We start from the raw sequence: 25,633 nt of genomic DNA, 5'->3' as shown, positions 1-25,633 counted from the left end.
ATTGGTACAATTGCATCATTATTTGTACCATTGCAAGCATTGGTACAATTGCATCATTATTTGTATATTATTCTACAAGAATGGGCTAAAATCGAATAAATTAAAAAATAAAATGATAATGTATAATTTATATATTATCATTTTATTTTTTTAATTTATAAAGCAGAGATAAAATAATACACATATATAAATTTGAGCAGGGGCATTCAAAGGAAAAAATTCAGTATCTAGCTAACAAAGTGTCCCTTTAATAGGGGTGTCCTCCAAGCGGGGTTATATGTGTTAACCATGTTGATTTTTGTGGAAAAAGGAACCCTTTAAAAATGAAAAAACATAAGTATTACTTACAATAACGTCAAACTTGGCATAGATATCAACAATTCTGTTATTTTCATCTACAACTGGCAATGCCGAGACCCTTCTTTCAACAAATGTATTTAACGCTGTGATCAAAGGAGTGTCTTTCCTCGCCTAAGGTAGTTTAGAAAATGTACACAAATTTATTTGTAAAACATTTGTTTTCTTCCTTTAAGCCTGGTTTCCATTAGAATCGCTACAGCGTTTCCATTAAAATCGCTACACGTGCAGATGTCGCCGACGTAATCGGGAAGTCTCCCCGATTCATCGCAGTCAAATCGGCAAAGTTCAACCATGTTCAACTTTGCCGATTTTGTCGGCGATGAATCGTATGCGTACCAAAGAATATTTAGCGCTCGTGTACTAGATCCCCGACAAATTCTAGCGTTTCCATAGAATCGCTACGTTTTGCCGTGTAGCGATTTTATGGAAACCAGGCTTAATCAAGTTTTTGTAAATTTTGAAGATACAGTATCATCAAATAACCTATTTCCATTTACAACATGAAGACAACATAATTTACAGAAAGCAATTAAAATATTACCGTTGCAATATTTGAGTAAGTTCCAATCCCTAAATCTTTAATGCTCTTCTTCAGTAAAGCTGGGCGTTTAATCTCGGTTTTCTACAAAAAAATATAACATATCAAAAACAAAATTTGTAAAAATATCACATAAATTTAAAAATGCACATATTTTTAAAAATGTAATTACCAATAAAAGACCCAATTTAATTGACAATAAACCATTTTTTTTTTGGTAAAAAAAGGTTAATACTAGAAGTACTGTACATCATGCAGTTAACAATAGAGAAAAACCTAGATAAATAGAGCAAAACCAATATTTCAATACAATTCCTATGTTTGATTTTGTAAATAACCAAGGGGACTGAGGATCTTTTGTAATGTGCTGTTTTAACACTATGTTAGTGACCAATTTATATTTTTGTTTACGATTAATTTTATTTAAAAATAAAATTAAATGACATAAAAGATCAACGTTTCGGAACCATTCTGAAGAAAAAATGAATAAAATTAACAACTACACTACGAAACACAAAATTTTTCAGTCTTTGTTACTAATTGTTTAAGTATTTCCTGTCACCCTTTGGTGCTTTGTATCTTGTTAAGTTTAGTCGTTTGTTCTTGAGACTGGTTCCATGATGGTTCCTAAACGTCATTAAATTTTATTTTGAAGTTATTGTACGTTGTAAAAATCTCTTAATTAATTTTATACTAAGAACAAAAAAACATGCACATTAGAAAGAGCATTTTTGTCAGCAAATTTAAGTAATTATCATAATTTTACAAGTTTGATTTTACACTACACGGTGAGCTAAGTAGTAAACTGCACTGGTGACCTTAAACCCCTGTCTACGCTATCAAATATCATGTGTCAAAAAAATGTGATGTGCCTATATATGGACATAATGATATCATATCACTACCATATTTAAGCATAGCACTACCATATATGGGCCAATCACATTTTTTAGGACATGAAGTGTCTTATTATTAACTTGTCTGCCTTCTAAAATGCAAGAATTAAATGCAGTTCTACCATAAACACATTTCAGAATATTATTGTTTTCTATTTTCTATTTATTGTGTTTGTATTTTTTAATTTCTTGTTTTGTTTATGGTTTTGTTACCATAAAGTGAGTGCAGAATCTCTGTAGGTTTTAGCCTATAATCTCCCTCAGGGTTATTATTGATTTGTGACTAAATAAATATTATTTGAACTGTGAATAATCAAAATAGATTTAAAATAGGTTATCGTCTAGATAATGTTCTCATTTTTATATTTACATACAGCCCTACACAACTAACCTAATTTTAATATTATTTAACATAATAACGACAGGTGTTATATACAAGAAAAAAAAAACAATAACAAACTAAACAAAGATAAATTAGTGAGTGAGACGGCAAACTTATAACTGTTAGCTCCATGCTCAAACCAAAGATGAATCCTGCACACTTAAACGTACTACCTTTTTATTGGAAAATAAATACTTGATACTGGACACATCAATTTTAAAAAGACGTTCTCTCTCATAAGAACTATGATCCTATAAATTAATATATTTTGTAATACTGTAATTGTATGATATTATTTTGGTAAATTTTACCAACTTCATTTATAGGATTATGTAAGCATAATGAGGTTGTCTCAAGGCCTCTTTATTACTGACTTTAACACCTGTAAATGTGTTAAATTTTTAGAAAACTTAACAACCAATTTAACAATAAAAGGCAGCTTCTTTTATTGTGGCAAAAAATGAATATCTTAAAAACAAATTGTTTCACACAACTGAAATGTTCATCTTACCAAAAGTGAGAGAAACTTTAGGATGCGTTTGTGAGTGAGAATGTAAATGACGTTGCCAGTTGTTTTATCCAGGACTGGTAAGCGATGTATCTTTTCTTGAATTAACATACGCACAGCTTCAAACAAACTATGGAAAAAAAAAAAAATAAATAAAATGAAGGTAAATTAAACATAAAATAAGATGGACATTCACTTAGTATTACAAATCAATGAGCTTTGGAAATGTATACATTCAGATTAGAAGTAAAACTGTAAGGGCATGTGGCGCAGTGTGTTGGACGTTGGACTATTATATATAGCTGATCGTGGGTTTGAATCCAAAGTTTGTCGCATTACATTTGTGTCTCTCCACCCAGGTGTACAAATGGGTACCTGGTATAGGTCAAAACACAACTGCGCTGATTACGACTGCAACATTATGGGAGTATGTTTCCAGACATGTTTGACATTACCGGGGCAATAATGTGAAGAGCTTAGAGGTTTTGTGCATTGGGCATTATTATTATTATTTTTACGACTCAATTTTTCTGGTGCTTTGACAATACATTTTAAAATAATGTTTATATTCAAAAAATGATCACATATAAAAACATGGCATTACAAGAAGAAATTAATTTAAAATTTAAAAAGTTTTGCATTACACCTATAATACAGTATATAAAGCATGGAGCACATATGAAAACACTGCGTATGTAAAAATGTACTACTATTGCACACATTTTAAAAATTTAATGTGCTCTACATGGTGAACAACTGAAAATAATCTGGTAATGGACAAAATTTTGATAAACACTACAGTATTTTATATATTTTGAAATTTTTTATGGATGACTAGACCTCCAGAAAAGATAATTAAAAAAAAAATAAATAAATAAAATGTTATCATTGATTACAAGAACTTATTAATAGCTGGATATTTTTTTATCTTTTTTTGTGTTCGAGAACTAAATGCTATCAATACAAACAAATATGAACTTTATTAATGTTATAATTGGTTGCCTACAAGAATTTAAACTGGATTCCTCATTAAATGCAAGGACATGCAAGGCAAGCAATTTGATCAATCACAATATGATATACCATCCAAACTGTTGTTTGTGATTGGCCAACACAACTTTGTGTTGCGTTTAAGTGGAAACCAAGCTTTAGCATTAGATGGATATGTTTTGATACATCTTAGGTAAATGAGCATGTTTCCTACAGTAGAGTAAATGTTCTTCTCAACAAAAAAATACAATGCGAGATGATTTGGTGAAATACACCATTAGGAACCATGTCAAAATGTTTATACTGCAGTTACTGCAGTACAAACTACATTTTGTATACCCTTAAACCTGTTTTTTATTAATCTTTTTTGGACAAACACACTCAAAACTTATTATTCATAAACTATTTCATTAAACATACTAAAATCATGTTATTGCAGTAAAGACTGTAGTTACTGCAGTAACTGCAGTAGAATGATTTGGTGACATACACCTTACCTTGTGTCCGGGTTTGTGTATACTAAAGATTTATATGCGCCGATGCTACTCAAAACATCTAGAAAAACAGGAGTAAACATTAAATGGAAATTCAAGATTCAAGGGTGGAGACTAACCTTGCATCCGGGTGTGTGAACACAAGAGGACGCTGTTTGACTTTCAACACATCTAATGAAAAGGAAATGGTATGAATGAAATGACGTTACTATAAATCACAATCATGCACTAATACAGTAACACAAAAAGATGTATTGTCACCTAAAACATGAAAAATAAAGATGTATAAAATCAAAATTTTAATAGGCAATTTATTTTTAATAAAGTTATTCACTTTTCCCACAAACAAAAATGGTGTTTAAGCTAAATTTAACCAAAAACCCATTAATTCAAAACAATGGGCTTTCAGTTGACAATTTTTTTTCTATATCAGGTAAAATTAGTTTTTCAATCAAATACTTTTTCAATTATTTTTCTAGGGGACAATATATCTTTAAAACTATGATCAAATATGGGTGTAGTCATGAATGATGGATCTGGGGAGTGTATTTTCTTTATCACTATTTCTTCTACCCAGTCTGAACGATTTTTCAAAAGCCTTTTTAGCAAGGTTGACAATCTCACAGTACTAAAACGTCTTTACATTTACTGTACACCAATCCAAGTTTTGTAGTTGTATATGACACATATGGCACAATGGTAAGAGATCTGGACTAAAGGGTATTTCACACCACTTGTTGCTGTATGGTTCCAGTCCGGAGTTGGCAAATCAACTTGAATGTCATTATTTTGTTTTAACGATGTTCCACATGGCTATGCAGCAATTGGTATGCGCGTTGGTGAAAAACATTGTAGTCGATTTGATTTTCTGCCACCGGACTGAAACCGTGCCAGAACAGGTGTGAAAGACTTTTATTGATTATCTCAGGCATGTGCATCTACAGATTCTATATGTTACTTCGTCTTACTGTTGGAATTTCAAAGAGTTCTACAAAGAGTAGACACAGTAAAGCTGATGACAGTGGTGGATCAAGCATATTAAAATAGAGGGGCGATAAAAATGGTAAAACATAGCCTAATGTCCTATATTTTGCATTGCAATGTAAAAAATGTAGCCCACTTGCTAACGCCTATAGATTAGGAACGATAATGGAGCTGCAGCTATATGCCATTACTAATGCTAAAACTACTAAAAGGGCAGTTATATGGAAAAACAAACAAAAATAAGGTCTGAAGCAGTCAAACAATTTGTCAGGTTACATAAATTTGTGCACAATTTCATGATTCTGCAAGTACATCAAGCTCTTCAGTTTATGTGTGAGTAAACTGCTGGTCATTGCATAATTGAGAAAAAACATGTATTTTAAAAATAGTTGATTGGAGGTTAAATCAACACTAAAAATGTATTTTTAATAAGATTTTCACCTCTCCATGTTGCTATCTTATGCTCTTCCAACTTGTCCATTTTTTCCTGTAAAAGTTGGTTAAAATATTTATAAAGGTTAAATGAAAATCCAATAAATTATGGATTTAGCTTAATATAATATTAAAAACATGATATCATATCAAATAGAAAAATAAGATTTTTTTTTTGTCTCCCATAAAACATACCGATGACTAAATATCAAACGTAAAAGTTAAATAATTTAAAACCAAAGAAAAATAATTATTTCGGCTTACAAATTAACATTGTCTGTTCTGGTTGACTACTTTCCCCATTAAATTACTGTTTTTCAGGTAAATAATTTTGTCAAAGTAAATAATTATGTGACAAGAAAATGGCATTGGCAATGGCAATGGGAGTTTAGAGGGATTGTATCTGTTAAAAATTACTTACATATGGTGTTGTGTAGTAGTACTGCAGTATACTGATAAAATCTGTTATAGTTAACATTCCTAAAAATACATAAAACATCATTCATTTATTTAATTAATTATCAGCCTGTAATTGGTAATTGTTGAATAATTGAAAGATATTCACTTTTATAATATACATGTACAGTAGTATGGGTAACCAAAAACAGTATTAAAAGTAATGAAACATTTCTTATTAAGCAACTGTAGAAAAATATGTATTATAAAATTAAATATAAAACTTGCCAACAAAATCCTGCTTAGCACTGTCCCACAATGGAGCTGCTCGCACACCATTGTAAACTAAAGCATAAAATGCTTTCTTTACCTATAAAAACAAGTGATTGTAGTAGATAAACAGTAGAGTATCAATGGCTTCAACACAGTTTATTTGCCCAAATTATATTTTATCTATATCATTCTGACAAAATTAGATTGAAAATTGCTTGAAGCAAAATTAGTACTGTAAAATAGCAAAAAGTCATTTTTCGGGTGGATTTACACTATGTAGTGGGCTAATATCTAAGACCCAAAATATAGAGGTTGTTATCTACAAACACATGTAAAATAAAAATGGATCCACATATCTAATTTATCCTTATAACGACCAGAGTGAGTTTATACTGGAGAAAAAATTAACTGAGACTCAAAAATATAGAAGTCACTCCAATACCCATATATGCTGTACAAAATTATACCAGATATGAGCCTGGGCTTAAAAGCCTCAAGGTGGGCTTATACTAGAGAAACGTATACCTACCAACAGCTGGGTATCGAAAACAACTAGTTTAGAGCTTGTAGGTATGATTTCATAGCATTTATGTGCCTTCATAAAACGAACAAACGTAAGTTCCTCTTCCTCTGTAAATTTGCAAATCAAAATCTTTGTTTTATCTTATTAAACAAAATGCAAAATAAATAAATAAAAGCAATATTTGCAGTCTGTAAATTAGCCAACTATTAGATTTCATTCTCATAGCCTGAGTTGATGATAGTTAATATATAACTCAAAGAACTAAATGATACATGGTCAGAAGAGGTTCCAAGAAGCTAAGGAATCATGTCAAAGTATTCTACTGCAGTTAATGCAGTAACTAATTGCTTATCCTCTTTATTCTACAAATGAAATTTCTTTCTTTTTTGGGGTAATTATACCAGGGAGATTTTACAACTCCCTGATTATACACACTGTTTATGAAGTGACTCAGACTGCCTGCTCATAAACATCTACATTGGAAGAGTCAAAATGTAGTTACTGCAGTAGAATAACTTTGACATGATCACTAAATTGTACAAAGAGCCTATTAAATATATAGTTTCCCCAAATATGTTAATAAAGCAAGGCTTGATGTTGTAGCCTAGAAAATCTATCTATCGTTTGTAGGTATGGTGATATGGTGGGCTATTGTGAGAAACAATAGTCCACCATAATACTCATTTAAGATAGATCCTTGGCTAGACATAGTATATGATGGCGAGTAAAGCACACATAAAAGTGGGCAATAAAAAAATATTTATTTATGGAAATTCAATTTTTATGGAAATATAACCAAATTGTATACTGTAATATACAAACTAACATAAAAAAAAAACACAAATACAGAAAATTAGATTAGAAATTGAATATACAACAAAATATGATATAATAATATAAATAAAATTGTTACTACTGTATATCCTCAGGTATAATTCAACTTCAGGTGTAATCTACTTTATGTCTCAGGCATATTCCCAATAGTCCCAGTATTGACTTTTGGTCTGGGTGTAGGCCTCTCTCTAGTCACACCCTCAAAAGACTTCTTGTTCTAGGGGGAGGACGTGGGATTATACCAGAGGATATACGGTGTAGTATGATTTAAAAAATCAACAATGAATTAAGCATGCATGTAAACAAAAGGTTGAAATGGAAGGCAAAAGCAGCAGCACAGCGTGATAGTGCAAACATATTAAAAAAGATGAAAGAGAAATGCTATTAGTAAAAAGAGTATATAATGGAGAAAGCTGTATGCTTTAGCAAAAGACAGCACTGTAATGAAATAGACAGGCCCAACATGAGACGAACATTAAATTCACAAATTAATAAGTCGGTTTATTTGTGGTACTATCATTTCTTTCTGTCTAACAACTGATAACATCAAATTAAATAGTGGTTTGTATACCATGGTAGTATCATGTGATGCTTGACTTTTACAAATACAACCAATGAATCTTGTTGGTACACAGTGGTACGAATATACAGTATTAACACCTGTGATGTACAAACATTAACAACCTGTTATGATAATATGTAGGCTGTATGTAAAATGCATTCTGTGCAGTCATGCATACACCACAATAAAAAGACTTGAATTCTGTGATAAAGGCTTGAAAATTGTGTTAACAGTAGATCCATTATATACTCTTTAAAAGAAAGTTAAAGCCACCCACTAATTCGCATTATATAATTGGATTGCTATACAAATACAGTATGGCTAAATTAGTAAAGTTTCAAAATAGTATTAATAATGTATCCGGTATATGACACGAACAATAGCCTGTGAAAGTCTGAATGACCATATTTCCAGTAGTATGATTCAGTTATTGTGGTGAATCCAGTTGTGGTGAAAAGACAATCCCACAAATCATGCTACACACAGGATCAACATCAAAAGTCTCATCCAAAGGATGGTGTGTTTACAGTAGTTGGCAGGTACAGTAATACACAGGAAATAACAGAATTTTTGTAATTGGACAAAATAGGTAAATTAATATAGATATTGTAACACTACTTTTGAACATAATTATTTAACCTAAAATATTGTTGTTCTTTTGTAACATCTTTTAAGGGAAAAAAAAATTGTAGGACAACAACCACCTTAGTATTAGGGTTAATTGGATACAGTCGTTTTCCTGAGAGTAGTAGTCCTAAAGAAAGTGGGGGGGGGGGGGAGGGTAGATTGAGGGGTGCCTCAGGGGATATTCTCCATGATATTATTGTCCAGAACAACAACCACAAGTTATCTTTTCATTTTCTTCTGAGTGTTTACATATTACCTGAATCTATATCCATTCTGTCTAATGAATATTCTGAACTGGAGAACTGAAATTACAAACAAACATTTCTACAATGAGCAACAGAGTGAATGCAGTTATTACAGCAGTAATCAGATGTGCTGGACTCATTATTTTTCCCCAACGTGTTAAGGCAGAAATCATGAATAATTCACCTATATATCCTAAATATAACTGAACCTAACCCTCTAAATATGATCTCTCTCCCCCTCCCACCCCCCCCCCAAAAAAAAACCCAATAAAACCAATGTCATCAATGGATTTTGAACCATTCAGTCAAAGAACAACTGGCATATTTGATTTATGCTCATGCTTATAGCGCCCACTATTATTTTTGCCAATGTTGTGCATCTCGGCCTTTAAACACGTTGGGAAAAAAAATAATGGGTACTGGACGTGGACAAGGTGAAATCTGTGGGTTAAACTTTAGTCATGACAAATGCAACAATACAAGTTCAACAACTGATCTTAAGAAGTATGCTTGAAAATTAGTATGAATTAAAAAGAAGTCGTAAAATGTGAATAAGCGTCCGGTGCTCAAATGTTTAAAACCGACCGATCAATAAACCAACTTGGACAAAATATCAAATACAATAATGTTGAAAAGCCATGTTATAATAAACATAGAGAGAGAGAGAGATTGTGTTGCATTGAGGTGGCAGAACATTAATACTATAACTAAAATAAATTATAAGGCTTATACCATCAATAATGTAATTGGCTGCCTGTAAATTTGAACTTTCAACTTAGTATAGGTATGCAATAAGCTCACATGAAAATGTCATGTTCATAGTCAAAAACCTGTGGTTACCTACAGACACCGATGTCGGATGATTTTAAAATGATTACCTTCACCACCCTAATAGATGTGACAAAACAACTACCCTAAAAGATGTGACAAAACATTTTGTGGCGAGTTCAGCATAGGACACTTATTCGCACGTTTACGACCAATCATGAGTATTAAACTTGATAACACTATAATACTGAAAAATAATCTAAAGAGCTGATGCAAGCAAAGCAGGTAAAAGGGAGAAACGGACTGTTGATTGTTGTCATGGTTACACTGACCTTTCTTTCTCACATAAGATTCAGAATATGATCTCTGGAATGGTAAAACGTTTGTTAATTTACATGAACTTATTTAATTTTTGTATAAATTATTCAAAATCTCAAGCGAGAAAGAAAGATGCTAAAAAAAAAAAAATGAATAACTTTCAGCTTTAGTAATTATAGTTGGTAATTTCATTAAAATTAATTTTCTTTACACTATCTCTAAATAATGTAAAATATTATACTATAAAATTAAATTTCCAAAAATTGTTTTTTATATTAATATGAGATTACCATTATTCTACCAAAATAATGTTTTAATTCTAAAATTTGTAAGTATAGGTAAAAAATAAGGAAGAATAAAAAAAAGTTTTTTTTTTAAAGTGAAACATTTTAATAAGAACTGAAATAATCTGAATCTAAAATATGTTTAAGAAAATAGGCAAACGTATAAAATAAAATAATAAAATAAAAAAATGCCAAATAAATGTCCAGTAGAACCTCCTATTAAGACGACACCTAGGACCCATCAAAGTGTCCTCTGAATAATATCAGTGTTAAACAAATGTTACATTTTGCTTGTTTCATGGAAAAGTATCAACTGAACTCAACTCAACTGTGTCGACACAATCGCTCCGAGCCTGACCTTGACCTCAACTGACCGCAACTGGCAAGCGCACAAAAAATGTTAACATAGGGTTAGTTTCTATCAGTTGCTTTCAGTTCCTCTCAGTACCACAATACCTCGCGATGCTAAAAAATGCAAAGTTCTCCATATTACTCGCAAACGTAATCCCATTCATGCTCGTTATCACATTCACACTAATGACCTTCAAGCAGTTACCTCCTACAAATATCTTGGTATTCACTTTGAAAGCAATCTCTCTTGGTCAACGCATGTGTCCGCAATTACCACAAAATCTCTCCAAATTGTCGGATTCATAAAGCGTTTTGTGATATTTAACGACCCTGTAATTTTGATGAGGCTTTTTAACGGTTTATGTAGGCCCATACTTGAGTATGCTGCCCCTGTTTGGGTGCCTCATCAAAAACAACATATTACTAGCATAAATAAACCTCTTCGAAGGATCACAAAATTGTGTGCTAAGGACGATTACGAGCAACGGCTCGAACATTTAAATTTGCCATCTATGGACCAGAGAGTGTGTTTTCTCAGTATACTTTTTATTATGAAATGTATGTATGGTCGAATTGATCTTAATATTCACGATTTTGTTGATTTTAATCCAAGGTATTCCGAATCAGTTATTTTTAAACACAAATATGCCAGAACCAATTCTTTTAAATATTCATTGTACACTAATTTTCCCCGTGTATGGCAAGAGATTCCTAATTATATTAGAGAACATTCTTTATTTAGTTTTAACACATTTGTGACAGCTCTCCGGTCTTATGTCAGGCAACTTTAAACTTTTTATTTTTTTTTATCTTTAAACAATCATTTTTATCTGTACATAATATTTATATATATATATTTTTTAGATTCAATTTTAATGATTTTTCAACTTGACGCCTCGCAATTTTAAATTTTTATATCTTTGTCTTTTTATGGTTTACTTATTTGTTCAAGTGCAGTATATGGAGAGCCATCTCGATAGTGCTTTGCACTCATGGCAATCCTCAGGGTGCTGCACCGCTGTCTTGTTGTCATGTTTTTTTGTGCCTGAAAATTGAATAAAATAAAAATGTATGCAACTGAAAACTTTGAATAACATCACACGTGCAGTAAGGATAATCGTGACCAGTATTGATCAGTTTCAAAATAAGCACTTGTGCATGGTTCCTATACAACTACGAATCACGTCATGTTATGGTAACCACGACTAGTTACAATGAATACAAATGGTATAAGCGCTTGCTCATTAGTTCCGCTGAGTTGCTCATTCGCTGCTTGACAGCGCTTTTGTGCAACTTGTGTCTTTTAGTTGAGTTGAGTTGCGTTGAGTTAATTGTCGACATAAGCGCAACTTAATAGTGGTATCCCACAGGAGGGGTTCTACTGCATCTAGGCTAGAATAGCTTACAGGGTGAAAAGGTGTACTGAAGGGGTCCTCTTCAGAAAAATGTCTGGCTCTGGACCATTGCTGCTGAGGCCTTCGTCGTTCAGGCTCGGTTACATACTCACGCATCCTCATGGCTGCAAAGTAGTTGCGAGGCGAACCTTTAATTATTTTGATAGAGAGATGAAGGAAATGATATGATGAAAATGAACATACATGATATAGGCACCACATGTGATGCTGTATTACACAATTTTCCATGATACTGAAACAAATCATCAAAATATGGATGAGAATAGGGTGGTTGTGTAGGATGAGGACGATATGGACGGGCCAAGTCTAATAAAAGGTTTTCACGTATATTTTAACTAATCCAGTTCAACCAGAGAATGATTTTTATACTTAAATAATCATAGCAAACAGTTGTAAAAAAAACATGAAAATTCAAGAGTACAGTATTATAAGAGCATGAAAGGAAAATAACAAATTTAAATAAAAAGCATCAAACAATATTTTATGCTAAAAAAAGTTGTTTTAAGCAGCCTTATTGAAATAAAAGAAAGTACAGAAATGTTTATAATTTTTTTTGTATAGTATTTTTTTGTATAGTATTTATTAGCCATTCAATATAGATGCCATAAAAAAGTATTACCTTTTAAAAAACCTGTATACAGTGACTGTATTTATAAAGAAGAAATAGCTAAGGGATCATGTCAACATTATTGTACTGCAGTTTACTACAGTACATCTTTTACTGCAATAATGTATGTATGTTTCAGTGTATACTGTATAGTTATCCAAAAAAGAGCTTGCTAAATAATTGTATGAACAGGATGTAAAGAGTTTAAAATTTAGTACTGCAGTAACTGCAGTATAATAATTTTGACATGATCACTAAATGCTTTGCATCGTGTGTTTTTGCCTTGTGAAGAAATAATTTTGTAAAAAAGAAAAAAAAAAAGGGGGGGGGGGGGAAGATAATTTCTGCAAGTGTTTGTAAACAATGTCTTACCAACAGACTTGCTCTGGGCTAGTGTGGCTTGCATTGCCCTTCCTGGACTTGTGGTTGACTCTTGTGCCGGTCCACTATGCCATCGCCGTTTAGTTGACTAAAATAAAAAAGTATAAATAAGTCACTTTAATTTGCAAAGAAACATCAACTTATATTTTTTATTTAAATATTTTATAGTAATTGCATATTTTTTTGGGGTTTATTTTAGTATTATTTGAATAACCTTTTAAAATAAAAAATCTAACTGTTTGGCCATGAGACTACAATACTAACTGAAACTTATTTGCATATTAATTATTTTAAATTTGCATATTAAGCATTCATACCAGGATAGTTCATGTGATCTCTCTCTTAAAATGCGCATGCTCTTTGTGGACCTGACAATGTTTAGTTTGATTAACTACACCTACCTCCTACATCCAAATAGCACCATGATAGCAAATAAAATTGGGGAAAAATAAATGTAACAAAATATTTAAAACTGTGACATAAAGAAATACAAAGTGATATAACAATGAATAATACATTTTTTTTTAAGGGAACAGGTATGTCAAAAGTATTTAGCTTTAGTTACTGCAGTAATAATTACATTATGAAATACTGTACTCTTTAAATAATGTTTGTTTTAAGGTACAGTTCTGTATTTTTCATACATAATTAATATTATACAAACTTCTACATTGAAACATACTAAAATCATATTTACTGCAGTAAACTGCAGGAGAATAATTTTGACATGATTTCATAAAGATTGCACACTTTATTTTTCTGTTGTGGTACGGTATCAATATCACAGGTATAGTGGCGATTTGAACTTATATTATTATGACCCTTTCCACTAATAATCAATCAATAATCAATAAATAATCAATCAATCCTATACCTATTCAGAAATTAGCTTAATTGTATACTTTCATTTACAGAAGACTTTCAAGTCTGTATTTATTGTCTTTTATGTGTTAGTCCTCCAGGCAGTCAACGTTACATTTGTTTTTATCTGAATATGAGTTCATGTACAGGATCATATACATGAAATGCCATATATGCCAACATTTGTTTTTACTAATTTCGGTCTAGAACCTGGGCTAGCTTTAATGCTGAAATACATAACAAGATAAGATCACTGATCATGCTTGAAGAATTAACATCATGCTTTATGAGGAAAACATACAGAAATAGACAACATTCACTTGAAATAGACAATGCTCACTTGAAATAGACACACAGAATGCACAGTTATAACACATGCTGATTTAACAGACATCATAATGATACAAGGAAAAGATAACAGCTTCTAATGGAAGAGATACAGTATACAATAACTTTACATTATTAGGAAATAAAAATTTCCTTTTTTGTTATCAGAAACAAGATGGCTTGGTTTCACTTGGAACACACTATAGTTCTTGACTTAAACACAACAGGTTTATAGTCGTCTTCTACTTCTTCGAGGTCGGCAGTAAACTAGTACCAGACATTAACAGTACACACCAATGGTTTGTGTTTTAATATCTCAGGTATTGATTAATGGCCAGCAACGTCTAGCGCTGATATACAGTAAGACCTCTACCACTCCACCAGTTTAATGCTGCATTTCTTCTGGAGATATGGTACAATTGAAGGCCAAAGTACATGTTTAGTGTTGATACAATAAGACCTCTACACACCAATGGTTTGTAAAACTTTGACATCGCATGAGATTGGTTTTGATAGCTCACACGAAATATTTCAGAACATTTTACCTTTATACACTAAGACTGTTACTGTGATATGGCGTGACATTGGCTTTGATAGCTGGTGAGAAGGAGGCCAAAAGACCTTGATACAACACAAATGCTGTTAAAACAAAGAATCACAAGCTGTCACCAGGATGCATCCATTGATGTGGGCAAACTGATCTTGTTCAAATATCAAAGAGCTCAACTTCTTGTCTTGTTTGCATTGGGTTGTTTCTGATACGTTCTGTGATGTCTATCGAAGCATCTTGCAGGGTTTTAGAAATTCTTAATCACGATACTACTGGGATCAGGGCTGTTAGGCCTTTAGTACACAAGACATTTTAGTATATTTGAAAGCATTCTCTTAGTTTGAAGTACTATCAATTTTTTTCAAATACAACATTCACTCCAGTCACAGAGCTTGAGGATTGATAAAATTGTTCCATAAATAATTTTTTATTTACCTAAAATTAATTGGCAATAAAAGTATTTTTCTGGTTTCTGAAAATATCAGAATTTAAAAATACTTTTCAATAAAATTTTGTGTTGTCAATTTCCTCATATTGTGGGTAACATGCTAAAAACAAATAAAACTTGGGTTAAAAGGAGTGACGAGGAACAGGGTCGCCATACTGTGCTCATTCTACACATGAAGCCATGTACAATTAGTACAATACAAAATGCATAGGAATTTTAAATCATCTTTAAAAGCTTCATGCAGAATAGTAGACGTCAAATGGACTACCTCAATCCGACTCTGAGATCCACTTTCACTTCGTCTGAAGATGAGTCTGTTTCCGAGTCGAAATGGAGCTGCGGATAGTTCTGGTATCTTGTCGCTTGTTGACTCGGGCAATGCAAGGGAGGTGGGAGTGGCGACTTTACGCTTTATGACTGGTGGCGGGTTGATTGTAAGCAAATCAACATTTAAGTTCTTGTTCGAGTCCTAATTTGGACAAAATCAGGTGATTGTAAGTAACAATTTTATCAACTAAAAGTTAACACTAAATTTAAATAACCACTCGTATAAAGAAAGAAGAAAATTTCTCCTAATTCTATTCAAATATACAAAATAACATGTTACAACTTTCTATCTCCTACACAGATACAAAACATTAAACAAAATTTGCAATGAACATTTTGAAATGAAATGAATGTTAATAATGTCATTTGTATTAACATTAGCTAATATGATGTTATTTCACACATAGTAATGAAAATGAAAAAAACATAGAAAACATGAATACTGAACAAACAATAATATAATAATAAGAATTATGGAATTGATGAAATTACCTCAACTGTGAAACAATACAAGATCACATGCGCAAACATACATTACGAAACACACCAAGAATGGTGCTAACACAAAAAAAGAATATTAATTTAAATATAAACTAAAACTGATCAAATCAGGATTGACAAAATTAAAAGGAAAAGTATAATCAGCTGAATTGAACCCAGGAAATTTTAAGCTTTAAACATAAAAACCACCAAGCCTGTGCCATTATTTTAGATAGGTTCTGAAAAGCAAGACCAGTGTTGTTACAATGAGGTTAATACACATAAACAATAATGGGAGTATCACAAGATTTGAACATAGGCCCTTAAAATTAAAAGGCAAACAAAAAACACCAAGCTACAGCATCACTTTTTACTTTTTTTTGTAAATGTTATCCCAGTGTCGTTAGAATGAATTTACACACGACCGTGCTTGTGATAAAAACGCAAATCGAATAAATTTCAAAGTGCGTTTATAACGTCAAGCAACTTACGGACTTGTAAAGCCCCAGCTTGGTGGTATTGCTAGGAAACGAGAAACGCCTCCCCTTAAAATTATCACCCACCATTGCACGTGGCGATGACGAGCCGCTACTGCTACTACTACGAGACGTTCGGCTCGATGACATTTTGGTCCCATCTAACTCATCTGTCTCAAGCAGAGGCATCGCAAACGAGCTCAGGTCCTGCAAACAAAATGTACAAATTGAATTATTATAAAAAAGTAAATGTTAAAATACACAACCAAATATAAAATTATGAGATTAGAATTATTTATTTTATTACAGTATAATATTTCCCCTTTGTCTGGAAACAGCAAAACCTTTTTAGCGATGACATTTTTAATGTTTGTTTCCATAAAATGACCAAAATAAATATAAGTAGATTTCAAATCGGCAAACAAATATACATATACAGAATCTGAAAATTGAATAACATCTGTAATTAAACAGAGGTAATGTTGAGGAGATTGACAGAAGAAACTGCTTTACTGTAGCTATAAACAACAACATACTCACAGATGAGTTCAATGGACCCTGCCACAAGGAAAGTTTAAACAGCGGCATAGCAAATGTTCTAGTAGTCAACCGCGATACAATTCCAGATTTACAGCAATCAGATGTTAACACCGTTAATTTTAAATTTAAATACACTCCATGTATTCAAATCAAAGTCATTTTGAAAAATGTAAAATTCTAAAAATAGTTCCAGAGAACAAAATCTGTCATTTCACTCTTCTTACATAGCACTGTAAGTAGTATGATCACTGGATGTATTATGTTATGCTTATTAAGCCAGAGACCCTTTAAATACCAATTTAAAAAACAGATTGGTTTATGCAATCAAGAATGTATTACATAACAATGACCCTGAATGGCTAAGTAGTGACATAGAGGTCAAGCAACCCTAGATTGCAGACCATTGACCTCAAACTTGACATTTAAGTAAAGCCAGTTAATGTTATTAATGAGAATGGTATGTTGAACTCATCTACAACATGTACAGTATTAAACATGACATGAGATGTACAATGCCTTATTATGGATCAACAGACAGACTTACATAACATATCAGTAGATACCAAGAAACAGTGGATAATTAATAATTAAACAAACAAATGGAAGACATGGAACAGGTAAAATACAGTAGCTGTACTTTAACAAAATTGTAATTTTTATGAGTGTGGCATTATGGCATATTCACAATCCATAAAGATAACAATTTTAAAGGGGACTGGCAATTTGTTGAATTGTAAAACATACCATACATTTTGTTCCCTTTAATATTTGGAAGTTGTCCAACACTACACAACACCTATTGTTTGTTGGTACTGACTTATTATAATTAAACCTTGATAAATAATTAAAGTCACAGACCTTGCAGACCTACAGTAGATGCACACCAGCTGTCCTGGCAAATATTCTCCTAGGCACTTTAAAACAGTCAATGTCATGAACACAAGATAGTTGAGACCTCAATGTCATGGACAGTAAAGTGAACATTGACCATTGGCTGGACTGTCAAGGTCATTACCATGGCTATGTTTTTAAGTTATCAGTCTTATGTAAACCAACCATCTGGAGCTAGCTTATTCATAATGTACTGTAGCATATCAACAGATAGAGCACCATAGATAAGAAGGATGTTTATGAAAACTAGTACAGTAAGTATGCAGCTTTGTGTTTTGTTGTTTTTATTGAATTTCCATAGGGTACAGTGTGTGAGGGGAAGAGAGCGGGACGCAAATGGAGTGAACCCACCCTAAATATAAAAATACATTTGTTCAATAGACTTGGTATTTATTTAGTGTTTTGACAAGATTAACTCTGTTGTGGGTTGGTTATCTATGTTGAATGGATAGGTTTGAATGAAAATTAAAAAGCTTCCATGATGAGATGGGTGATGGAAAAGTGAGAGAGAAAAGGGGTAGGGGGAGGGGGTGTTTAAGGAGATAATTCAAACAATATAGTGTATTGAATTAAAATTATTTATTTGTATTGACCCTCTCTTGGTAAAACCTTTATATTGGGACAGCTGGTGAAAAAACTGTTATCATTTAAGGGTCATTATGTGACCTAATATAATCTGCAAAATTGACATTCATCGACATTTTTTTTGTAGCTCAAATGATAAGTAGTGAGAGTGGGTGCAGGTGAACAACAGGCTCCAACAGCAGGGTGAACACTGAGGTAAACCCATACTCAACCCGAAAGATGGCTGGGTTTCCCTCACTGAAACCACCCTACTATCCCACATGTTCACCAACAACATACCTTGCAGGTATCATCAAAATCAACGTCCATTCTATCCGTTGCCATTGTCTTCTAAGATCTGTCAACAATTTGGTCCAGGTACCAGCAATGCAGTTCAGAATACACTGAGTATGGTAGTTAGAAAACGCCTATTTCAGTTGAACTGTATATTCTGTATAAATAGAAAAAGTACTTGTTTACGGCTGAATTGAGGAGCAGAATTGTTTATATCATTATTAACAACAATTTAGGGTTTAATGGTCCAAATTTATATAACTACTGTAAAACTGATATAGGGATCAAGTCACAATTATTCTACTGCATTGGTTACTACCGTATGATTTTTAAGAAGCAGTCACTGCAATAAACAGTGTGCCTCAAAACATCTTGAATTGTAAACAGGTTAGAGAGTAAAACAAATGTAGTACTGCAGTAACTGCAGCTCAACAGAATAATTTGATGGTCAAGACATCTACTTTAATTTTAATTTACAACCATTAACATTAAGGTTTCTTTGCAAGTTTCTCCCCTCCCTTCTTCTTATCGAATCCACTATTGTGGTGGTGTTAGGATTAGTTCGCTGAGGTAGGGCGAAGTCATGGTATTCTAGCTTGACTATACACTACATTAGCTTATCCAGGACCCCTCCCTTAAAACAATGTAATGATGATATTCAAGCACAATTCTTATAGGCCTACAGTATGTACTGATGATAACTGAAAGATCCTAGCTATGGAAAGGGCTTAACCGGGCAGAGCTGCAATTATATTTTACTTAAACATTCTACAAGTTTACAATTTACTTGCATGGTCTCTTTACACCTGCTGTAAAGTGATTTATTACAATGTCTGAATGGAAATAATTCAAAATTATAATATTATGAATGTCGTAGGCCTATATGCCATTCTCAATGTAATGTGATACAATACTACAATAGAGAGACTTTTCATTTTACCGATTTGCCATAACTGCTGATCAACCTGAAATTGGGGTTGGAAACATAGTTTTGTATTGCGTTTTAGGCTCTACCATGAATGAAAGCAATAGGATGATGTTGTGTAGCATTTGGCTATAGCATGCTACATGGGCCATGGCACAAATATTCCATGCTACAAAATTTGGATTAGGTCCTCTACACCCTACTGGAGCCCCATGCGCACTACTGAAGTCCACCTCATAATAATGCTGACTGGGTGTTGGATATGATTCTTTTTTTGTGTACAATTAACAGGAAAACCGGTTTAGCATCACACCACGACAACAGAACGAGAGTAAAGAATCAAATTAGGAATGCAGCGTTTTCTTCCATTTTCTTGCATCACTCTCTCTGTCTATCTAGGTTTCTAACGTAAAAAGTTTGTTTAATACCTTAGCTAGCAATCTTTTAATGGGCCTATACATAGGCAGAGGGCCTATACTACTAGTAGTAGGCCTAGCCTACCATTTAATTTATATATTTTTTGAAAAGAAAACATAATATCAGCTCTCATCAAATAAATTGTCAAATTATTAAATATAGGCTAGCAAGACTGCTACAATAATTACGTTTTAGGACAGAAAACAGGGCGAGCTAAGCTAGGCCTCTAGTACTACACGGTATAGTATACCGTCCTATCGCAAATGGTCAACCAAAGCGAAGACCCTGGATAGGAAACTAAACCGCAATCAATCTAGACCCTGGCCACACCGTGAATGAATTTTTTGGCACATAATAGGCCTATCTTCGTGTTTGGCAAGTTATTGCGCGATATTGTGCCTAAAACGTTCATAAACCAATCTATATAATTAATAAGTTATATTTCATACTTTTAGATACAAACTATTCTATGCATTTAAATAATTAATAACCACCATAATATGAAAAATAAAGAAAAAAGTCATTCACTTCTTTAGTTTCAGATTTCACAAGGTCACCGATGTTTACAAAATCATCACTTTTAATCACGTCGCCCATCGTCGTAGAGAGGGCGCAATTCCAATTTTCCTATCGGTTACATTTTAGTTATTTGCGTTTATACAGCTATTACTAGGCCTAGTTATGCCTATATTGTTTTAAAAAAAAGATTGAAAATAATATTATACTAATAATATTATTAGTAATAAATAATGCGATTATTTTATTGTTATAATAATCATTTAAAATCTTTAAAATGTTTTGGAAACGTACGTGAGTTCGAAGGTCACACGTGCCCGTGGATATTGAATCGCGAATCATCCAAATTTCCCAAAAAAACTATTTTAGGCTAGGACGGTAGGCCCAAGCAAGGTGTTTCGAATAGAATTGTCATAAGTACAATCTAGACAATGGCAGATATTGTGTAAGTAAATAAGTTTAATTAGTAATCTTAACCTATGATTAAACTAGGCCTAGGCTAGTTAGTTAGGCTAGAGTAGTAAGTAGAATAGAGAGGACTCGAAGAAAGAGCACACGGTTTCCCACCGACCACACACACCGACCACCGGTGATGTAGGCCTAGCATTTAGTCGGTGCTTGCGGAAAGCCGACAAGCCTAACAAAGAGTGACCGGGAATTTCCCCGTTTTTGTTCAAATCTCTCAAGCTTGAGGCCCAATTTAAAAGCATTCACCGGCCTGCGTGGTGATGACCGTGAATTATATTAATGAAGTCTTATTTTAATTTATAAATGATAGCCTAATTTATTAATTATATTTACAGATTTCATTCATAGTTAATATAATTATCCCTGTGATTTCAAGTTAAGTGCGAAAGTAGGCCTACAGCCTATACACTATTGGTTGGCCTAGTGCCTGCAAAATGTAATTGATTTATTTACTATATCGAACAATTGTTTATTGCAGATTGCACCCTCAAATTCTTTGGGCACAAAGAAAGGACACTCTACTAATAACAGTGACTGTGGATGACTTTAAAGTGTCAAATTTAACATGTACAGAAAACAAGTTACATATTGAGGGTAAAGGAGGGCCTGAACAAAAATCTTACAAGGCAGAGTTAGACTTCTATGATTTAGTAGAAGAAAATGTAAGGATTAAGGAGATTATTGTCATTTTTAAAAATTGTTTTGTTACAGTATTTTATCTAAGTAAGGTCGTGCTTCTGCAGCCAAAACAATATTGTTTAACCAAATTGTTTAACCAATAAATTGCGCATGATCAGTCATTACCAAATAACCAGAGCGGAACCAGTCCAATCACATTGAAACAATTTGTCCTTCAGGTCAAAGGTTAAATATTATCGCATTTATCTGACTTAAATGAGATAATTATTGGTTTATTTTTTTTTAGTGGAATCGTTTTAACCTTGTTTCCACAGGCAGTTTATCGGTTAATTATCCGTTTTCAAATTAAAAATCATCGTGTTAAGTAATAGTAATATTAAATAAACTTTTATAAAGTGCGATTTACTGATGTCTCGCAGCGTTAAAAGACCAACAAGAATTATTGATCTTTATTGTTCATTAATCTGTATTTTTATTCTTTTAAAATTATTTATCACAAATAGATTATTTTTTCTTTAGATTCAAATTCTTTTTCAGGATTTCCTTATTGCAAAAATTTAAGACTGCATGATGGTTGCTTTATAGTATTCGATGTGCCTAGTCTACAGTGCTAGTAATACCACATTTTTGTTCAAAAACTAAAGTTTTCTAGTGTAGTCTTCTGCAAATTTGTTGCTGCAGTTTGTTTTTTGCATTCATTTTTTATTTTTGTAGGAACCAAAAACAAGAATAAGTAGTAGGGAGATATTTATTGTTGTACAAAAAAAGACACCTGGACCATACTGGCCTAGGATGACTAAAACTAAGGTATGTGCAAGTAATTCATTTATGATTAATTTATTTGACTTCAGTACATGCATGTTTCTAAAACTGTTTATGTGAAAATCGGGAGAACCAATAGTTTGACGTGTATCATAACATTTATATTTTCATCTACAAAAAGCTGTTTACGCTACATATGAAGGACAAAGATGATAAATATAGATTTTATTATTCTTTAATCGTGACATTATTTCATTAGATTTTTGAAAATATTATTTTGAGGTTATATATAGTTATTCTGATCTGTTACGAAAACTTTTCTATTTGTCTTTGTTTTTTGTAAATATGTATTATATATATTTATCATCGTTTGATATTATCCTAGTATAAATGGGCATTAAATTAAAATATATTCTGTACATTGATTTCTTTCATGTGAACACGCGTGCCTTTTTATGCATAAAAATATGTTTTTTCATTGGTCTATAGTTACCTTACTTGAAGACAGACTTCAACAAATGGAAAGATGAGGATGAATCGGATGAAGAAGATGGTCCAATGGGCGGCATGGGAGGTATGCCTGGAGGAATGGGAGGTATGCCTGGTGGAATGGGAGGTATGCCTGGTGGAATGGGAGGTATGCCCGGTGGAATGGGAGGAAATCTTGAAGAGGTTTGTTGATTATTAATCATATTTCACTTGGCTTGTTAACTTAATGTTCAGATCCATGGAGTCGTATAGTATCGTAAGCGTCGTTCACTAATTTTGTACCTTGAGCTGTTGTAACGAATGAAAGATGAGTGTCAAAAGAGGTGGCTTCCACTAATCCTGGTTCAGGATATGAAAACATAACTCTGTAGGTCTGAACATGCATGCATCTTTTGCTGTTCAATTAGCCTTGTGGAAAAGTCCCTCCTGTGAAGAATTATAGCCAAGCTGGTCTGCTATTCATCCATGTTGATCAAGTACTGTTCATCGCCACCATTTATCAATTCCGTCCAATAGCAAACCACAATTTCTTGATTCGTTTTCAGATGATGGCTCAGATGGGTGGCGGCGGTGCTGCCTTTCCAGGATTGGATGATCTTAATCAAGGAAGCGATGACAGTGATGATGAACGTAAGTAAAAGTTTAGTTACTTTGTAGGGTGCTATCTGGTTGAGAGAGCAGTATTTGATATGTAGCAGAGAGGGCGCTAATTAATAAATACTGTACTTTGTAGGGTGCTATCTAGTTGAGAGAGTGGTATTTTATATTTAGCAAAGAGGGCGCTACATATTAAGTAGTTGAATGAGTGCTCTTTGTTGAGTAGTTCAGACGGTGCACTTTTATACTATAATTGATTAAAAAGGTATTATTTAGTAATATAAGTAGCGGAGATGGTGCTATTTCTAAGCAGTAGAGGGTCACTATTAAGTACTTAAAATGGTGCATTTTGTTGCTTAGTAAGTATTTGAGAGGGCGCTGTTAAGTAGTTGAAAGGGTACAGTGTATAATTGTTGAGTAGCAGAGAGGGCACTGTTTATTAAGTACAGTACTTGAGAGGGTGCATTTTGATAAAAAGCTATTAAGAGAGTTATCTACTAAATTGTTATTTTTACATTGAACTTTATTTAAATTGATTTTCCAGAACTACCTGATCTTGAAGATGATACAGTAGAGACAAAATCGTGAGATAACGACATCACATGACTCAATTTGAAAGATAACATGCAGGTTATTTGATGATGAGTTTCACGACAAAATGAATGAATTGTGAAATTTTACAAGAATATTTACCAGTTGTTAGAAATCTTTCTAATCTCTATACTTTCCAGAAACACGATAATTCACCACTTCTTTTATTCCGCCTGTACTATATGTATGGAAACAGTTTTTTTTAGAAAATGTTATTTGTTTGTGTCTGATTAAACTGGCATTTTTAATTTAGTCAGTAGGTGAGTGTATGTAGTTAGGTTATTCTTTTTTACTAAGATCATAATCATAGGCCTCATATTTCAAATGAGAAAACATTTTTTTTTTTAATTTCATTCCCTGAACACAGTTGTTAAAAACTGTATTATCATGCAATGTTTTAAATAATTATTAATTTTTACCGCTGTTTTTTTTCATACGCATTTATATAAATCTGTGTATTGTAAATTGATCTAGATAGGTAGTTAAATCAGTAATTGTATATCAAAACAACGAATGCATTACATTATTAATAAATAAATTGTTTCCAACATATTTTCGTTTTTTTAGCAAAATTCTTGTTGATACATTAATTATTGAGATGTAAAATATTTCAAAAGGATTTGTTCGTGTTATCTTATAATAGTTTGATTATAAATAAAATGTTGCAGGTAATAAAATATAAATAACAAATTACTCCGTCATGTTAAGACAAACGATAGTAGCATCTACCAACCCAGTACGTTGTAATTACAAATGAAAATGTTTTTGAGAATTTTTAGGAGTTTTATCGTGTAATTGCAAATAGGCATTTATGAGTTTATGCATAAGTATTTCCCACTTGTTTTTAAAGTTTGATCCCACTTTTAGATTCCACGCAACGATGTAGGCGCGACGCGAGTGAGTTGACCAATCACAAGCGACATCCATTCTGTCGTGATTGGTCAAATTACTCTTACGACGCGCTTATGTCCTTTCGTTGCGTCTAAGTGGGAACCAAGGTTTATGGTTCGTGATGTAACTATAATATGCAAAATAGCAGCGTCCAAAATTTAAGAAGACCATACAGCAGCTATTTTGAATATTAAAGAGATCTTGTTATAACATAAATCAATAAGATAAATGTATAATTGAAGAAGTATTGAACCCTATTGCGATTGCATAGACGTTAATTTTCATAATTTAACATTTTATGCAACGAGTTGTTAGCAATATTTGACCTTCTTAAACCATGACGAATAAAGATACATCGCCTTTGATATTAATTTACACAGATGAAATAAACACATTTACATGCCAATATTTT

The 25,633-nt window shown here is 32.6% G+C and overlaps 2 protein-coding genes across 12 annotated transcripts in view; one reads left to right on the top strand and one right to left on the bottom strand.

Annotated features, from left to right (window-relative positions):
- The window catches only part of LOC140058142 (5'-AMP-activated protein kinase subunit gamma-1-like), a 36,233-nt gene extending 15,370 nt beyond the window's left edge, over positions 1–20,863 (bottom strand). For 2 of the 11 annotated variants that reach the window (XM_072103725.1, XM_072103700.1), the window contains exons 1-13: positions 16,945–17,013; positions 16,653–16,844; positions 13,160–13,256; positions 12,172–12,308; positions 9,056–9,101; positions 6,783–6,883; positions 6,269–6,350; positions 6,006–6,064; positions 5,594–5,639; positions 4,288–4,339; positions 2,688–2,814; positions 902–982; positions 349–471 (exon numbers count right to left, since the gene is read on the bottom strand). In XM_072103725.1, coding sequence (XP_071959826.1) covers positions 349–471; positions 902–982; positions 2,688–2,814; positions 4,288–4,339; positions 5,594–5,639; positions 6,006–6,064; positions 6,269–6,350; positions 6,783–6,883; positions 9,056–9,101; positions 12,172–12,308; positions 13,160–13,256; positions 16,653–16,844; positions 16,945–16,998 — 1,197 coding nt within the window. In that variant the 5' untranslated portion in view covers positions 16,999–17,013. Of the gene's footprint in view, positions 1–348; positions 472–901; positions 983–2,687; positions 2,815–4,287; positions 4,340–5,593; positions 5,640–6,005; positions 6,065–6,268; positions 6,351–6,782; positions 6,884–9,055; positions 9,102–10,144; positions 10,179–12,171; positions 12,309–13,159; positions 13,257–16,652; positions 16,845–16,944; positions 17,014–17,177; positions 17,305–18,932; positions 19,084–20,717 lie in introns of those variants that run through there. The other 9 variants (XM_072103712.1, XM_072103748.1, XM_072103719.1 and 6 more) reach the window with 9 other exon arrangements.
- Positions 20,864–21,088: 225 nt separating this feature from the next.
- On the top strand, positions 21,089–25,627 carry LOC140058132 (prostaglandin E synthase 3-like). Its single transcript, XM_072103691.1, has 6 exons — positions 21,089–21,229; positions 21,731–21,914; positions 22,606–22,698; positions 23,143–23,325; positions 23,688–23,772; positions 24,284–25,627. The coding sequence occupies exons 1-6, from the start codon at positions 21,216–21,218 to the stop codon at positions 24,325–24,327; spliced, it is 603 nt and encodes a 200-aa protein (XP_071959792.1). The 5' UTR covers positions 21,089–21,215; the 3' UTR covers positions 24,328–25,627.
- The last annotated feature ends 6 nt before the right edge of the window (positions 25,628–25,633 follow it).

Source organism: Antedon mediterranea, chromosome 1 (genome assembly GCF_964355755.1).
Source record: "Antedon mediterranea chromosome 1, ecAntMedi1.1, whole genome shotgun sequence".
NCBI classification, from domain to species: Eukaryota; Metazoa; Echinodermata; class Crinoidea; order Comatulida; family Antedonidae; genus Antedon; species Antedon mediterranea.
This window is presented reverse-complemented; position numbering and strand designations above follow the sequence as displayed.

What these genes read in the sequence shown, in the direction of transcription:
- LOC140058132 (XM_072103691.1), top strand. An exon ending in CTAGGATGACTAAAACTAAG is followed by an intron (nt 22,699 to 23,142) that starts GTATGTGCAAGT and finishes ATTGGTCTATAG; the next exon opens with TTACCTTACTTGAAGACAGA. An exon ending in TGGGAGGAAATCTTGAAGAG is followed by an intron (nt 23,326 to 23,687) that starts GTTTGTTGATTA and finishes ATTCGTTTTCAG; the next exon opens with ATGATGGCTCAGATGGGTGG.